At 35.4% G+C, this 18,804-nt stretch overlaps 1 protein-coding gene and 2 long non-coding RNA genes across 4 annotated transcripts; 2 read left to right on the plus strand and 1 right to left on the minus strand.

Moving 5' to 3' along the window:
* Nucleotides 1–580: 580 nt before the first annotated feature.
* Nucleotides 581–2,539, plus strand: LOC126755056 (uncharacterized). Its single transcript, XR_007666449.1, has 2 exons — nt 581–813; nt 1,862–2,539. It is a non-coding gene; the product is annotated as an uncharacterized LOC126755056 (long non-coding RNA).
* Nucleotides 2,349–6,832, minus strand: LOC126755047 (uncharacterized). 2 transcript variants are annotated; one of them, XM_050467328.1, is made up of 7 exons: nt 6,436–6,832; nt 6,121–6,319; nt 5,859–6,052; nt 5,485–5,647; nt 5,319–5,427; nt 5,051–5,242; nt 2,349–2,640 (listed from the first exon to the last, which is right to left on the minus strand). In XM_050467328.1, exons 2-6 carry the CDS (start codon nt 6,188–6,190, stop codon nt 5,053–5,055), a joined length of 726 nt encoding a protein of 241 aa, XP_050323285.1. In that variant the 5' UTR covers nt 6,191–6,319; nt 6,436–6,832; the 3' UTR covers nt 2,349–2,640; nt 5,051–5,052. The 2 variants fall into 2 exon arrangements, with proteins under 2 accessions (XP_050323285.1, XP_050323284.1); XM_050467327.1 differs by having other exon boundaries at nt 5,061–5,242; nt 6,436–6,830.
* LOC126755054 (uncharacterized) lies at nt 6,679–7,119 on the plus strand. Its single transcript, XR_007666447.1, has 2 exons — nt 6,679–6,776; nt 6,852–7,119. It is a non-coding gene; the product is annotated as an uncharacterized LOC126755054 (long non-coding RNA).
* Nucleotides 7,120–18,804: the final 11,685 nt, after the last annotated feature.

An 18,804-nucleotide genomic window follows, 5' to 3' on the forward strand; every position in this document is an offset into this window, starting at 1 on the left:
AATTATTGGTGTTTGTGAATTACAATTTTTGAATTACAGAACATCTTAATTTCTCAGCGTTTTTGCAAGATTTAAAAATTGCCTTTGAAGAAAAGGTTGATAAAGTGCTGTGTGAGTTTTCTTAGTTGAACAGAAATACATTAGTTTTAAAGCCAATATTTTTCAAAATATTTAAAGTTTAATAAAAGGGAAGCAACAGCAAAAAGAAAGTATCGGACTGTTGCTATGTATAAATAAATATTATTTTACTGTTAACCATTTATTTAATAAAAAAATGTGTTGTCACTCACTAAAAATATACTAATTTTTATTTCCCCATTCGCATAAATTCCGAGTAAAATTAAAAAATTTATATACTAGTATCATACAGCGCACGCTCGAAAACGTGAACACTCTTAAACGAGAATACCCAGAAACGTGAACATACTTTTTTGGGCTTTGGCTATTCTAAAATGCAAACAAGCCAAGAAAGCTCTTATAGGTGAACAGTAAAGCTTTCAATGTTGGAATTTATTTTGCATCGCTCTTAAATAATTCTGAACTTGGGGAATCCCTAATAGTCAATTACGCGATTTTTTTATCATGCAACCATAAAAAATCGCGTTGCAATTTTGGGTTTGCTTGAAGCTTTACATATTCACGTAGCTAGTTTTTACACTCGTGATGGATATTTTCAAAAGTTCAAAAAAATATTTGGCATTCGAATTCAGCTGTACTTCCGCAGTTTTGAAAGCAGCGCCCAGTTGTAAAGCCGGAGAAGTGGCGAATTACGTTTTTGTGTTGCTCACTAAGTCGCATAAACTGAAAATCTTGGTAAGCATCAAAAATGATTTGAATGTACTGTGACCTCTAAGGGAGAAAGATGTATGTATTTCAATTATTAGAAAAACAACAAGAACAATAGAAGATAACTGTTTAAAAAATTACGAAGTTAATCCGTTTATTTGTTGCGAAGAAAGTTAATTCAAAATTATTTTTAATTAGATTCCAAATAAATTCAAATGAATCTTTCGGAATACAATTTTGTATCGAAGTTGTGTGTATATTAGAGTGATTCAAAAAACATTTTTTTTTCGTTTGGTACTCGGAAAAATAGGTTGCTAGACACCTCTAAGAAAGCCTCTCCAAATATGAGTTTTTAATTGTAACGGGAAGGTCCTCCTACAAACAGTTTTCTATTTTTTCTTATTATCAGATAGAAAAATTTATATCTCGCTTCCAACTACTTGAAAAAATATCTTGTTCCTTAGATTTTGTAGGAAATTTAATGCTCTACAAAAAAGGTCCATCATGATTTTTTCGTAAACCCAAACGTTTAAAAGATATTAACAGTTGAAGTTTGATTATTTTTGGGAAAATTTTTTATTACTTATGAATTTTATAACTCAATGAAAAAAAATTATTATGAATGATGAAACTTATAGGCTTTCTTAGTGGTGTCTAGGAACCTATTTTTCAGAGTACCAAACGAAAAAAAAAATTTTTTTTTGATCCACCTTAATATGCATTGATGTTTGACAATGAATATCTCGCAAACGCTTAACTTAATCTAAAAATCATCAGAGACCATTTTTATAGAGCAGTAAATTTCCTACGAAATCTAAGGAACAAGATATTTTTTCAAATAGTTGGAAGCGAGATATAAATTTTTCTATCTGATAATAAGAAAAAATAGAAAACTGTATTTAGGAGGACCTTCCCGTTACAATTAAAAACTCATGTTTGGAGAGGCTTTCTTAGAGGTGCCTAGGAAATTATTATTCAGAATACCAAACGAAAAAAAAAAATTTTTTTTTTAACCACTCTAGTGTATACACTTAAATTACATAAATACACACATATAAAAGTGATTAATTTACAGCTGTGCAAGAACACCTGCTCCTCTTTAATGTACATTGCGGTCGAAGCCGGGATTGGTCGGAAGTCACACACTTAATGCATTATCGATTCCATTATGGCCTACTAGTTAAACGCCAGAACAACACAACAATGGGCAATCTGAAAAGTTGATTTCGTTTTAAATTTTTGTATTTTTTTTCAAAATTCAACATGAATTTTTCGGCTGGTAAACGCGCGAAGCACCGTCTTTCCAAAAAGCTTTCGCATACCCGGTCGATTTCTATGGCAGCTATAGTAAATTAAGCGATTTGTATGTATAGTATGTGTTGCGATTTGTTCGGCACTTAATATAATATCTACACATACTCTGTTCTGCGTTTAAATATAAGAAATAATTAAGATGTTTAGTTCGTTTCGAAAAGTAAAAAAATCGTATTAGTTAATTTATTAAGTTTATGAATCCTAAAATTTCTTTAGGTGATACTATTTAATGAATAAAAACACGTCCATTTGATCTAAACTATGTTTTTTGTTTTCGTATTTATTAATGTTCAGTACACGTCTGTACTTATACATAAAAATATGAATATGATTTTTAATTTTTCTTGTTATGACATTTACATGCATTTACAAAATAAGCACTTTTGAAAATACCGCAAAATTCAGTTTTCATTAAAATCTAAACAAAAGTATTCTAAGTGAACAAAAATGTTCTATCAAACTAACTGCTCAGTGTTAAAGATGCAATCGATATTACTACGGCAACTGTAGTCCACTTGCGTTGTATATTTGTCGCTTTATCTGCAAAAGAAATTGACGACATACTTGTATAATATATTATTTTATGTCAATATACATATAAACAAATGTTTTTTATTAATCAAAATATTGGGATTAAGACGATTACATATACACACATATATGGCATAATTAGAAGAATTTCGCTTATACATATGTACATATGTTTAAGTGTATTAGAATTGATAAATACGAGGTATGTTCAAAAAGTATCGCGAATTTTGTGTTTTTTCAAAAATTATTTATTTATTCATGAATATCTATTTTGTCCCCTTCAAAGTAATACCCATGAGATATTATACACTTGTGCCAACGGTTTTTCCAATCTTCGAAGCACTTCAAAAAATCATTTTTTTTTTATCTTCTTCAGCTCCTCCTTCGATGCCGTCTTTATCTCGGCAAGAGAAGCGTTACGGCGTCCTTTCATGGGCCTCTTAAGTTTAGGGAACAAGAAAAAGTCACAAGGGGCCAGATCTGGGGAATACGGTGGCTGCGGCATCATTAGCGGCATCATTAGCGGCATCATGATGCACCACGCCCAATTGCAATCGAAGAAAACTGTCAGCAAACTGTCGCGATACTTTTTGAACACACCTCGTACTTTTTACAACGATGCTGATAAGTCTGTCGAATAAGGATATTGCTTCCACTGGTATCAGGGGATTGTCAATAGGGTTTTTTGCGTTTATGGTTTTTTATGCTTAAAAGTTGTGTGTTTTCTATTTTTAATTTTAAGATTAATTACATATTGTTCTAACGTTGATGGCAAGAATTGCATTATTTTAAACCTTTTCGAGAAGTAACCAGACTGTATATGTACATAGTATATCATTTTAATACTGATCATATAATAACAACATTAAAATTTAATAAATAATTTATTTCTCTTTATTGCCTCTTTGAATTACTGATCAAGCTTCGCTATGTGAGCTTTAACAAGAAAGCATGTGGGCGCTTGTTTCTTTTTATTGTTGACAAATTGAAAAATGTTGTAAATGTAATGAATTAGATTCCTACAAGAGCTTTATTTTCATCGCCCAATTGCAACTACAATGACTCGATCTGAACAATTTCTGCGAATAATGCACAACTGCTTTGGACAATAATAACTATATGCCCAACTTTGTGAAAGAATCACTTTCGATCTTTCAGTTTGCATAGCAGCTATGTGCTTTAGTAGTCCACAAATGAGAGAGTAGAGAGAGAGAGAGAGAGTAGTAAGTAGAAAAAAACGTTTGCAAAATTTCTCAGATATATGTACATAAGTATATCTAAAAACTGAGGGACTAGTGCGCTTATCTACAGACAGACTAAATCGTTTCCGTTCGTCTTACTGATCATTTAAATACGTACATATGTACTATATATGTTTTGTAAGGTTTTCGACGTTGTCAACTTAATGTACCCTGTTCACGGTATACAAATGAGTTATGAGTAAAAGTAAGTAAGGTTCAGCAGCCTTGGAGCAGAACATTTTATTTAATAAAGGTCTAATATTTAACCCAATAATACCAAAGCGATTAAATTTTTGTTTTGCAGTATTTGTCAAATAAACTATAAAAAAGGAAAGGGTCTAAATAGGCCATTTCAAAATCTCTGTGTGGTAATTTGAAAACTAGTAAGATGATCACTAAAGCTATTTTGGTTGATTTTGGTGATTGCTAATTGTAATTGACAAATATGTATAAATATATTTTTTAAAGATTCTATCTATGGACATAATTTCATGTTTTTCATCACTAATTAAAGCCCAGCGAAATTAATCGAAATAAATGAAATTTTTGCGCACAGGAGAAGAAATCACAAGTAGTTCATGGCAGACAAACAATTTTTATTTTCTTTTGAAGGCAAGCGAATTTTTTGTTTTCTATAATAACTTAAAAAAATTATGTAAAAAGTAAATAAGGGTTATAAACTATGCAAATAATTAAATATAAATTTTATTAAATCAATTGAACTAATTATAAGTATGTAATTAAAAGTAATCTACAAATATTTAAATTATAAAAATATATTTTTGTTACTTTTTAATATGGACTTTTACTTATTATGATTTCCCAATCAAATAATTGTTTGAATTATTAATCTTAAATAAATATCCTAGCTCTGCGTTTATAGCTCAAGTGTGAGATGCATACATATACATACATATATGAAATGTGCAATTGTACGATCAATGTAAACAATTTTTGTTGGGGTAAACGTGGATGTATGGTGTGCCTCCATGGATGTTGTGGATTTACTTCTTTATGTGCACATATACATACATACATATGTGTATATGTGTTTAGATTCCAATTTCACAAATTGCACATAAATTGCACATTGTGTATGTGCCGAGAAGGTTAGACTTTAACAATTTCTTTTCAATATGTCTTTTTAAAGATCCTTGAATGTAATAAAAAAAGCTTACCTCTACTTACCATAGAAAATTGTTTCTCTCCTCTTAGTATAAGTGGTACCAAGTAGGAAAAATGAACACGAGATCGGTGTAGGCGATTCCAATTTATCCCGCGGAATTCTCGTTCTGACTGTCGTACTATACAGACCGCTTGAGTTCTGATCAGTGTGTGTCAGAACTGAGTCTATTATCTTTGTATCAAACCTACGAAGAACCAGGACAGTAACATAAAAGAAGAATTGAATAACTAAAATAAAGTAAGCATTCAGAGTTCACCTACATTACAGAAAGTTGGGGTTGGGGAAATACATTTTGCACCGCGCACATTATATCTACGTCACTTTGCTCTCCATCCATTTTCGTTTCTAACACGAAATCGGACTCAGGAACTGTTGAAATAGCATGTGAATATCACTTAAAAATATGACTTTAACATGAAAACATACCAACAATTTGAAGACGGGCACTTTTCTTATCTGTGGACTCGAACGTTTGTACGGTGCATGTGTACTCCCCAGTCATATTCCAATCTGGTTTCGTTATAGTTATAACACCAGGACTGCCTTCCATGGTGAATATTTTGGTGTCTATTTTGGACTTCATTATGCCCTTGAAGTATTTGGGATTGAATTTGAAATGTCTGATTTCATATCGCTACAGATTAAACTACAAGCAACAACTGTTCGTTCTATTTTATACACATCTACATAACATTTGTATACGTAAAATTTTGTGTAAATCGAATTGTGTTGTGTTAAATCGAACTACATACCGATAACATTTCGAAAATACCCTAGTAAATCAACTAGCAAACTCTTACCATGGCAAAACCCTTTACTGATGGTATCCATTGGTAAATGGAGTGATTGTTGAATAACCACTTTAATACGAATCCTTTTTCGCGCGGCTCTACCTCGTACTCGCAATCCAGCACCAGGGGATCAGGCTCAGTATTCCGATCCAAAGTGTACGTGTGAGGGACTTTGAGATTTGTTATCCGAACCGAATTGGTAACTTAAGGAATTTCCGATATTATCAATGTCAGCTAATATTATTAAGGAAATTTTAGAGCAGCGTCTTACCTGAGAGCAATGTCAGCCATGTGAGTGTGGAAATGCACAAGGACCATTTGTTCGCCATCAGCACCAGCATTTAAGGGATTATTGTCGCCCACGTACAATTCAATGCACTGTTGCAGCGCGTTCGTTGCACCGTTCGGAATGGGGTGAGCGACCAAGCGAGCTGCTTACTTCGCAATTTTCATGCTTTTTAATTCACTAACTGGATAAAAGACAATCGTACACATTAGCAAATATACTCGTTGGTATATAATATGTATGTATGATATATACATATGTGCGTGTGATAGCGGTGTTTCGCTTACTGGATTTACTTACTTATAAGATTAACCTAATATACGCGTATACCTAAAGTTTAAAGTTGCTCTTCACCACATAATTAGGCCTTCGAATTGTTCGAGTATCGATGTTAGTCGTCTTAACTTCTGGGTATGTGTGTAAGGTTGAGTTTTTCAAATGAGTATCTGTTTTCGTGCAACGAGTCGGACTTAAATTTTATATAAATTGTGACTGCTGCACAAACTATTGGTTAATATAGTTTGTGTTTATTTGTGCCTAGTCCTTTGGCTTTTTCTACTGTTATTTTCACTTTCGCCATCCATTCACTTCACGTTCGTATAAATTTTCGTGTGAAAAATCGACTTTTTAACTTTGAGCAGGTAAGTGGGTATGGAATTGTTATACTTGTGGGTACACAATAGTGTTGCTTCCTTTTTGCTTATATTTGCTTGCAGTTGTCTTCTTTCCAAAAGCTTTTGACGGATAGATTACTCCACCGTTATGCGCATACTCGGAACAAGTTGCATACATTTAGCGTACGATAAAGCTTTTTATATTGCTTTCCAAAAAACAGCGTTGCATTTGGTTGTTCATAAGCAGCTGATTGCGACTTCCTTCAACTCTTCCTTTTCCGGAACAATATATAATATTTTATAATTTATAATTATCAAATACAGTGAAAGCTCTATTAAACGGATGCTCTATTAAGCGCACATCTGCACATTTGCGGATTTTTACATTTTTTTATGTTTATTCAGGACAATTTATTAAGCGAACAATTTTATTAACCGGACAGAAAGGCTGATTCTGCCAGGGTCCACTTATGGGATATTTCACTGTAGAACTGTCATTGTAGGATTAAGATTGGCTTACTGCAAGGCGATTATTAAAGAAAATTTGAGTTTTTTACTTGTGATAGGTAGAGGTAGTCCGTAGAATCACATTTCCGGACCAATACAAAAAAGATCATCATCATTATCGGTATCATGAAGTAGCTTACAAATGGGATTATGGTAGTTTGGCTAGATTTCCAAGGAATCCTAGTTCTTTCTATTTATTTTCTCTAAGTAGAAACCATACATTCTTTCCTCAATTGTATAAGAAGCGCCGTGTACATACATATGAAGTTTTTATATGGTCGGATATAGGGGATTTCAATCAACGGTTGACTTAAGACTTTTCAGAAATGAAATACATCATGGAATGTATATTTGTATATTAAATAAATTTACTGTTATTATCAACTATGCAGTCCAGTAAATTACTATAACATTAATATTATTCATTGCATTTATCAGTTTGAAAGGATATGTATTTCAATTTTTTATTATTATTATTCTTTATTCTTCAATTGTGGAGGATTTCGGATAACATATAATTTCGATAAATTTGAGATCTGACAAATAAGCTGGTAAATTGAAAACAGCAACGGCATTTGCAGCAAAAAAATGTTTTCTTCCCAGTTATTATTATTAGTTTCTTTTTTATTCTCTCGCAACATGTTGCAACAGAGTATAATAGTTTTGTTCACAAATGTTTCTATATGGAAATACAGAATTGATTAAGACGATGAGACGAGTTGAAATTAGGGTGGTTATCTGCTCGTCCATTCGTGCAAGCGATAATTTGAGCATACACAAGAAAAACGTCAACTTATAGCCTTGACAGACGGCAGCGTTAATCCGGATTAACTGCGCACTTAATCAGATCCAAATTTGTAGATGACAGACGGCAGCTATGCGAGTTTGAAACTCTCATAAACAGCTCATTGTCCTTTTTATAATATTTTCAATGAAAATTGGTAGAAGATAAACATTACGGTTGTTAGCCGACCAATTTTTACCAAACCATTTTTTATTACAAAAACATATCAACACATTATTTTTAAAACTGCATCATAACATAGAAGTTTTATTGATATTATATTGAGAATTTGATAAACAGCTGTCAGGGTTGCTTGTATTTCATTCACAATAGATGAAAATTGGCCATTTTTAACAATGTTGCCAACGAAAATCTCACAAACTCCCTAAAATTTTGAGAGTTATTTTTGGATTCAGCAACGGAGCTGTGGTAACTCCTGAATTAATCCCGAAAAATGCAATTAATCTGGTTTAACGCTGCCGTCTGTCAATGCTATTACCCTTTACATGAGCATTTTTTATAACAAAAGGGTATACCAATATAATTTTCTTGATTTGATCGGTCAGTTTAAATAGCAGCTATATGCTGTAGTTGTCATTTTGTATTACAACTGTATGCTATAGTTGTCATATCTTGTATAGTTTCTTCGAAGATTGTAGCAATGCCTTGGATAATATTGTCTCTGCAAAATTATCTTCACGAAATAAAAACGTTTTCCCTACAAGAGTTATATCGGTCAGTTTGTTTGGCAGCTATATCCTATAGTTGTCTGATATCGGTTCCGACTCTGCTCGTCACGCTGATTATTTATGTTTGTATATTTTTTATAGAGTCTCCCACTTTTCTTTCGTGGTGTTACAATCACCATGGCCAGGGTATAATTAGGATATCATGATAAAACTTGGAGCACGTGATCCTTGGTGCAAAATATACACGAGATTCTACTGAAATTCGGTATTATATCTAACAATATAACCCAATGTATATTTTAATAATTACACTGGTTAACAAAATTTTACTTATCTTTGCCATATGTAAACTCATATCAAATTTTGAATGTACTGGGATCAACAATGGAAACAATAATGAGAAAAAATTGACACGTCAGGTTTTAATGTGATTTTAAAACATATGTATGTAAATTTTCTTAAAAAATACAAACATCTGCTACATTCAGAGAAATCAATACTTGCGATATATTTGGCTTCTGGAAGCTTTTATTACACACGGGTTATGCATACCTTATTTGTTTTGCATTTATACCCCAAAATAAGAGTAAAAATTAACAAGTAAGGAAGGGCCAAGTTTAGGTGAAATGGAAAATGTTATATTCTTGAAACTTGCAAGGATCAAATTTAAGGAAATACCTTCAGATATGGATTACAAACAAATTTGATATCATATTGACTTATTTTGATAGTCAACAAGTCACTTAGTTTTATGACCATATTTTACTTCCCTTCAGTGAAAATTATACTAAATCATCCTCAAATGAGATATGTATATCTGACATAAACTTAACCGCAAAAACTAAATTAAATATATTGAGTTGATGCGGAAAACGTCAACCAGAAGATTGGAATTCATTATAGTAGGGATATGAGGTTTAACCGAAGTCTAGACCAATTCTATTCGTGTTCAGTGGTAAACCACATAATATTTAAGGAAATTTGTCCATTTAGATATCACATGTTTTGAAAAAATATTTAAAGACAGGTGGAAAGTTGGAAATCATTACACAGGATATATTGGGTGCATAGAAATGGAAGAGCTGATTGCATTATATATTTTCAAGTAACTTTATAAATATAGAAATAGAAATATCTGTGAACAATTGATAAAACAACCTCTTTCTAAAATCCCAACTTTTCAGTTTATATTTCTGATAATGTATCCAACGTATCCTCATCCATTCAGACTTTGCCACTGAATTTATTAAATAATAAATTTATTACTATATACTTTGTATGTATGTATGAAACCAAAAACTAAGTACGATTTGGAGAAATTTATTTAAAACAAGTATGGGAGGGCTGCAACCGAACATTTTATACTCTTGCAACTTACAAGAATCAAAGCCAGGGAAACACTTTATGGTGTAAAACTGAGGATCGAAATCCAAGCAATTTTATATATAGTACATATAAATCCTGTACTGACAGACACATAAAATTTGTTAGAAAAACGAAAATAATTATGTGTAGTATATGGAAGATTCCCAAGATTTGGTCTATTTTTCCACACCACGTACTATTAACATGTCACTTACTAAAAAAACTAATCATATAGAGTAAAGTCAACCGGATGTTCGAAATTGATATTAGTTTTATAGGGGGTAGGCCAAGTTATCCCTCAAATTTATCTATTTTAGACACAAAAATACACTGTTATGAGTAAAACACGCTCTCTTATTTCTCATCGGTTAACTTTATATTAGGTATATGGGACTAATAGAAGTATTGGTTCGATTCAACAAATTTTTGTCATACAGACATAACATTGTCAGAGAAGTACTATCCCTGAATTTCAAATATATATCTCAGGCATTGATCGATATTTTCGAAAAAAAAGTTAACTATAGTACCTAGGGTCCTAATATTCGGTACCTTGAGGCTTGAAGAGTTATGATTGGATTTGAACAATTTTGGGTCATAAGGTGGCATATACTAAAGGCATTATTTGTGCAAAGTTTAATCCCGTTATATTAATTGTTTCTTGATGTGTGTATTGAAAAGTAAAAGAATCAAGTGCAATTTAAAATTGTGCTATATGGGAAGTATGCGTAATTATTGTCCGCTTTCACTCATTTTCACAATGTGACATACGAATATGATAATAATTCCACGTACCAAATTTTGTCGAAATCGGTCGGTCGGGTCCCGTGATATGGTATTTCACCAAAAAGTGGTCGGTGCCACGTCCATTTTTCCCCCAGTCCCTATAAAGCCTTGCCATACCATCGCGGCGGCAAATTTTTACGTTTCTTGCGCATTTAGTTATTGATTTATCGCGCTTTTTGTAGTTTTGAACAGTACCGTTATATGGGGAGTGAACGGAGTTTTTATCCGTTTTCATCCTTCTTGTTTCAATTTCGTGGACAATACATTTATTATTTGTAGTAGCTTTTAAATCCGCCAGTCGACAAGCCCTACCTACGTTAAAGAGCAACTCTAAGTCGAGAGAAGCAAAAATCCTACAATTTCTGGACGGTGAGTGTCTCGGCGGCAGTACGCCTCCCAACATCATCTACACCTTCGAAGTTTAGTTCCAGACATAGATGAGGAAGTATTAAGAGCAAGGTGACTCTCACATCTCCCTGACCAAATGCGCGCATATTTGGTTGCACAACGCACGGCCGAGCATTAACCATTAAGCGAAGCTGCAGATCGTTTACACGACGTCCTTCAACCTTCTCACTAAATCCTAACAGCCATACGACTCACAACTCGCTCACAATACGAAATGCCTTCAGAAGCACCCATCAAACCACTGGACGAAAACGATCTCGTTCACAACGCATCAACAGAAGCAGATCAGTCCCATATCCGCGAGTAACACCTGCTGGTATCACAAAAAGTGCCCCAAAAATGCACACCTGATTGCCAACAAGGGGGAAGCGCACCAGAGAGACGTTAGCGGCAGAAAGCGCCTCTCTCCCACCATCGTACCGCCTCTTTACCACGGACCGCCACTTACACACACAATTTCTAGTGGACACAGGATGCGAAGTTTCAGTCTACCCTCACAAACGAGCAACTAATACGAAGATGGCGCCCGGCTAGCAACTCATAGCAGTTAACGGAACACCCGTTAATACTTATCGGTTTCAACATCGGCCTTCGCAGAGCGCTAACATGGCGCTAACATGGCATCCACAAAACGGCTATAATCATACCGTTTGGTCTCTTCGAGTTTCCATTCGGACTCCGAAACGCAGCTCAGACCTTTCAACGCTTCATCGATGAGGTAACCCGAAATCTACCTTTCGTTTTCGCATACATCGATAATCTACTGGTCGGATCTGCCAACGAATCAGAGCACAAGCAACATTTGCGTATCGTCATTCAACGCCTTCAACCCTATGGCTTAGTCATCAACACAACAAAATCATGTCTAGGTCTCAAACAAATCGAGTTTCTAGGGCATACAATTTCCGCCCATGAAATAAAACCGCACCCGGATAACTATTCCGAGTGGGCCATCTTTTCAGAAGCATCTGAATGCGCAATTGCTGCCGCGCTTCAGCAGCGTATTGGCGAACATTAGCAACCGCTTGCATTCTTTAGTCGCAAACTTGCACCATCTGTTCAAAAACGATCGACCTACGATCGTGAACTCAACGCAGTCTACGAAGCAGTGAAATATTTTCGTCATATTTTTGAGGGACGGCACATCGCAAATCTACACTGATCACAAACCCTTAATGCACGCATTCAAACAGAGGATCGAACGCGCCATGGCAATTTCGACGACTTGATTATATCGGTCAGTTTACCACCGATATACGACACATATCCGGTTTCAGCAATATCGTTGCGGACGCCCTATCTCGATTCGATGCCATTCACACAGCAGTTACATCCGAAGACCTTGCATGCGCTCAAACCAACCACGCAGAACTTCAACAACTACTCAACAGCTCGAATACACCATTAGAGCTACGCAAAATCAACAGCAATACCACGGACATTGCTATACAACGTCCGGAGTGCTTTACGTGAGTACCTGCCGGCGACGGCCTAACCTCACGGTCTTTCTAGAAGCACATAGATCAATACAATGCGTTGGTCAGCATCCCAAAGAATAAATGCATTTAGCACGTATACTTTGGTTCCAATTGGTTCAGGTGGATAGGGACACCTTAGTCACCTTGGTCGGGTAACTAGGCCGACCAAAAACCTCTGCCGTAATATGGGTCCGGCACCCGGCCGCGATTCGACTCCACATTGGACTGAAATTTTTCAACCCTGTTTGCCTTTAGGTTTAAATCACAGCCACCACGAATCTCCACAAAGGGCCAATCCCAATGAGCAGATTGGAGTTAACTCCAATGGCTAACTGCTCCCCGTGTTGAGCCATCAAAACTCAATGACTGGTGACATTTGTCGCTTGAGCAATAAAAGTCTTAGGTCTTATTAGGAATAAATATAAAGCCTATAATATCATTTCAAGCTGAGTATTTCTGACATATGTAGTCTATGCTGACATTTCAATGCAAGCGCAGAATGAAAGACAAAGTGCATATGGATTTTAGTCGTCTCTTATGACAGGCTAAGGCATGCCATGGGTATATTCTCCCACTACCCGCAGGGGGGGTCCGTACTTTCCTGTAGTATTATATATTAGAAACTGTTCAAGCCCCTAGATACCGAATATTTAGACCCCGTTACCTATAGTTGTTTTTTTAGGTTGACTATTCAGTATGGTATCATACATTCAGGAGCGGAATGAAGATATTTTGCTGGATAATATTTCTAATTCGTGTGAAATTGAGGAGTTAGAAGTGCTCGATGATGAGAAGTACGATTTAGATACAAATGTGCAGAAAATAAAACCAAACGAAGCCGTCGAAATATTAAACAGGGCGTTGGATTAGGCTCAATGCGAGAATGTTGAGCAAAATGACTTAAATGTATTAAGATGTTTAAGAAAGAAGGCTTTCTTCCAAGTGTTGGAAATAAAAAAATAACCGATTTTTGTTTTAAATGCATATCTGGGCATGTACAATACCGATACCACGGTTTTAATTAGTTGACGTTTTCCCGAGTGCATTGTATTTTGAAGAATTCGCACGATAGGAAGTCGCCTTGTCTGAAACCGCGTTTGGTATCGAACAGCTCGGAGAGATCCTTCTCGATCCGGACAGAGCTTTGGTATTGCTCAACGTCAGTTTTCATAGTCGTATTAATTTTGCGGGGATATCAAATTCAGACTTAGAGGTAAGGCAGCTTCGTTTTGTGCTGTTAAAATCGACCAAGAGGTGGTGTGTGTCGATCTTCTTTTCACGGGTCTTTTCCAAGATTTGGCGCATAGCGAATATCTGGTCAGTTGTTGATTTTAGTCTTTCACACAGTATGTTCGATAGAACCTTGTATGCGATGTTGAGGAGGCAGTTCTTCGCCGCCGTATTTGAAGAACTCGGCCGGCAGTCCATCGGCCCCGCCGCTTTGTTGTTATTCAGACAAATTATACTTTAATAAGATTGCTATTACTATAAAAACGAGTGTTCATTTAAGCTCGAGGATTGCAAAAAACAATAACTAGAACGGAAAGGCATCTCCTTTCCCTTACCTTTCACGCATGTGTTTCTCTTACGAGAGCAACAAGTCCCTTCCCCCCCTTCCTTCCCAAACTTCAACTTATTTTTTATACTCTTGCAACCAGTTGCTACAGTTCACCTGATGGTTATAGTACGTATCACCTAAAACTAAACGAGATAGATATAGGTTTATATAATTGTATATGTATGTACATATAAATGATCAGGGTGACGAGAAAAGTTGAAATCCGGTTTGTTTCTTAGGGCAAAAAAAAGTTCGAGTTCCACAAATCGCCATTAACCTAAAACCTATAAAGTGTCATTTCTAAGCACCAAATTGAAATATAAAGCTCATATTTAGCAGAGGGGATCGCAGTAGCCAGGGGCATCTGTGGAAAAACAGTTTGAAAAAGTAGGGGTGGCCCCGCTCTCTAATAAGTTTAATGTATATGTCTCCTAAACCACTAAAGCTATAACAACCAAATTTGCTGAGTGCAAATCTTATAAGAACTTCTACCGACGGTGTGAAAATGGAATAAGAACCCCGTTCACTCTCCATATAACGGTACTGTTCAAAACTACTAAAAGCGCGATAAATCAATAACTGAATGTGACAGAGACGCAAAAATTTGCCGCCGAGGTGGTATGACAAAGCTTTATAGGGACCGGGGTAAAATTTAGACGATGGGCGTGACGTCGCCTACTTTTTTGTGAATTCCCATATCTCGGGACCTGACCTACCGATTTCGACAAAATTTGGTATGTGGTATTTTTTTTTACATTTCTTTATCATGTTGTAAAAATGAGCGATTTGATCGGTAATATCGGTCAATGTGTGAGATATATAATTGAAATTCAGGGATAGTACTTCCCTGAGAATGGTATGTCTGTATGTTAAAAATGGCTTGAATCAGGTCAATACTTCCCTTAGGTATATGGGGGACCTAATATAAAGACTTTCGAATTTCCAGGTGACTTTATGCTGGCCAATATTTTAGTTATCTCAATAAAAATTAGAGAGCGTGTTTTACTCATAACATTATATCTTTTTGCCTAAAATAGATAAATTTCAGCGAAAACTTGACTTACCCCCCATATAACTATTATCAGGATTTTCGAACATTCGGCTGACTTTACTCCATATGATTAGTTTTTTGGTATGTAACATGTTAATAGTATGTGGTGTTTGGAAAAATAGATAAATTCTGGTCGATACTACCTCAACTGCCATATATAGTACTACATAGAATGGTTTTTGTTTTTCTAACAAACCTTATGTGTCTGTCAGTATAGGAGTTATATGTATATAGTATACCAGGTATTATATAGAACAGTTTTGTCGTTTGATAAGAAAAACACAATTTTATGATTCAAAATACACTTTATTATTCAGTGTAATCTCCCTGAACATTAATACACTTGCTCCTTCAATCTGTGGGCCCATCCCTAAAGTGAGAATCCGGATACGGTTCAACAGCCGTTATGAAGAAGTCCATTTGATGAAAAACGGTTGCCACGCATAAATTTTTTGAGTTCTGGAAACAAATGGAAGTCGAGGGGGCCAAATCTAGTGAATACGGTGGATGCTCCAACAATTCGAACTTTAATTCATGGATTTTAGCCATTCTCAAAATGCTCTTGTGACTCGGTGCATTGTCCTGATTAAAAAGGATTTTTTTCCCAGTTTTTCACGAATTTTTTCCTTCAACTGGTCCACAAAGTTGTAATAATATTGAGAATTAATGGTTTTACCAGTTTGCAAGTAATCCACAAATAAAGTTCCTCTCGCATCCCAAAAACTAATCACATAACCTTCTTGGCCGATTTCCGGACACAAACTCGTTTCGAAGCCGAACAACCAGGTTTACACCACTCTTAAGCCTCTTGTTTTTATCGACGCACAAAATCCACTTTAACCTTTTTAAAACGCTCCAAAGCGTGCTGAGAAAGTCGCATTCGAATGTATTTTTGTTCCATTGTTAGCGAAAGCGTCTCCCATTTTGCACACCGCTTTCAAAAACCCAAAATTTCACTTAAAATATGGCCCACACTGCCTAATGAGATATGTGGAGCCTCTACTAAATCTCTCTTAGTCAAAACCATATCCTGTATTTTGGCTATGTTTTCTGGTGTTGATACGATTTTGGACGTCCTTTTACTGTTCTAATTGTAGGTAAACAATCATTATACACTTTTAACATTCGTTCGTGAATTTCTTTTGGTTCTACACCTTCCAAAAATAAGAATTTTATCACTGCTCGATATTCAATTTTTTCCATTGTAAAAAAATACTGTGACACTATATGGCTTGTAAACAAAGAACGAATTGACAGATTGAAAAGAAACTTTACATACATACTTATGTTCATATGAAGACAGTTCCAACAAAACAAAAAAAAAAAAATTAGACTAGTAGCAACGCCCTCTCTTATCGAACGACAAAACTTATTGAACAACCTGGTATGTATATAGTATATAAACTTGCTTGGATTTCGATCCTCAGGTTGACGTTTTACACCATAAAGTATGCCAGGGAAATAATTCTGTGATTCTTGTAAGTTGCAAGAGTATAATATGTTCGGTTGCACCCGAACTTAGCCCTCCCTTAGTTGTTTATATTTATAATGAACAATAGTGAACAAAAAAGTAACACTTTGGTCAACCACTTTTTGCCATTTTTCCCTTACGAACATTATTCCATCAGTGTACAACTTTCATCAGTGTTAATCTTTCACATCGAAATTTCCAGAACGGAAGCGAGCGAACCATTGTTGTGCTACACGAACTGATACAGCATCGTCTCCGTAAACTTCACAAATTTCTTTGGTGGCTTGCGTGGCATTCTTCCCTTTTTTATATAAAAATTTCAAAATATAGCGAATTTCTTCATTATTTTCACTCATTTTTGAACAGCTGTAACTTTTTTTCAACTTCCCCGATTTTAATTTTTTTTTGGTTAAATGAAGCTTAAAATCTCACCTTTCCAACACTATATGGCACTGGAGATATACGACTGCAACGACATCTATTGACAAAATACGAAAATACTTTTTCGACTACCCAATATTATAAGTATATAAAAGGTTTCAGTTAATTAAATAATAATTCCTATGTTTTAAGGCAGTAAGCAATTCTTTTTTAGAGGAGCGTAGTCTTATGGCGGCTAGTGTATATTTGACTGTTATAAATTACTTAATTTATTCTTTCTCCAGACTGGGCAAGACGAAATATCTCCTGTCATCAAACAAACAGTCGTCGCATTCGCGACTTGGCTCTCACGTCACTGTTGACAGTCATAACTTTGAAGTCGTAGATAATTTCGTCTATCTTGGAACCAGCGTAAACACCACCAACAATGTCAGCCTAGAAATCCAACGCAGGATAACTCTCATAATTCCCGTCCTGCTATATGGTGCAGAGGCATGGACGATGTCAACAACTGATGAGTCGACGTTGCGAGTTTTCGAGAGAAAAGTTCTGCGAAAGATTTATGGTCCTTTGCGCGTTGGCCACGGCGAATATCGCATTCTATGGAACGATGAGCTGTACGAGATATACGACGACATTGACATAGTTCAGCGAATTAAAAGACAGCGGCTACGCTGGCTCGGTCATGTTGTCCGAATGGACGAAAACACTCCAGCTGTGAAAGTATTCGACGCTGTACCCGCCGGGGGAAGCAGAGGAAGAGGAAGACCTCCACTCCGTTGGAAGGACCAAGTGGAGAAGGACCTGGCTACGCTTGGAATATCCAATTGGCGCCACGTAGCCAAAAGAAGAAACGACTGGCGCGCTGTTGTTAACTCGGCTATAATCGCGTAAGCGGTGTCTACGCCAATTAAGAAGAAGAAATTACGTTACAATAAGTGTTCTTTTATAAAAACAAAAAATAAAAAAATAAATAAATAACAACAATAACTATCTTATATTTCAAAAAGTTTTGAGTTTAAGTTTTATGAATTATTCCATTTGGACATTTCATTCTAAAGAATTCCAAATCGAAAAACGTCGTGTGGTCGCCGCTTATCCCCCTCATTAGACTGTAACATACTATGCGATATGGACTTCATTGGTACGAGTAAATGGGAGGGGAGTCAACGCCAAGAATGTAGATGAAACTGTCGTTTGCGGATTGAGTGTAACTTATACGAGAATGTTTAATTATCTCGTATTGACTTCACATTTTGTATATTGGTCAACATGTATGCTGGTCTACAGGAAGAGTTATTTTAATGAACTAAGGGAAGAGAATTAATCGAAAGAGGCTATCATAACTATATTTGATTATTTGCTAGGATAAAGTAAATCTTTAACTACAAAACTTATCAATAGGGAGTTATGTGAAAAGTGATAAAAAAAATTTCGCCAGGAGTTGAATTGTTGATTAGGGTGATGTATATCACATGTTTGTTGTCCCTGTCGGTCTATTTTTGTAGCGGCCTTATTGAAACCCCCTTTGCATAAAAGCAGGAGGCACTTAAGTTGCAAATAATTTCGAAATATCG

This window comes from Bactrocera neohumeralis, chromosome 4 (genome assembly GCF_024586455.1).
Source record: "Bactrocera neohumeralis isolate Rockhampton chromosome 4, APGP_CSIRO_Bneo_wtdbg2-racon-allhic-juicebox.fasta_v2, whole genome shotgun sequence".
Lineage (NCBI taxonomy): Eukaryota > Metazoa > Arthropoda > Insecta > Diptera > Tephritidae > Bactrocera > Bactrocera neohumeralis.

Bases quoted from the DNA above. Each gene is read 5' to 3' on its own strand.
- LOC126755047 (XM_050467327.1), bottom strand. From the start codon at position 6,190: ATGCTGGTGCTGATGGCGAACAAATGGTCCTTGTGCATTTCCACACTC. The intron at 6,053-6,120 runs GTAAGACGCTGC...AAATTCCTTAAG, and splicing joins ATGGCTGACATTGCTCTCAG to TTACCAATTCGGTTCGGATA. The intron at 5,243-5,318 runs GTAGGTGAACTC...GGTTCTTCGTAG, and splicing joins CAACCCCAACTTTCTGTAAT to GTTTGATACAAAGATAATAG.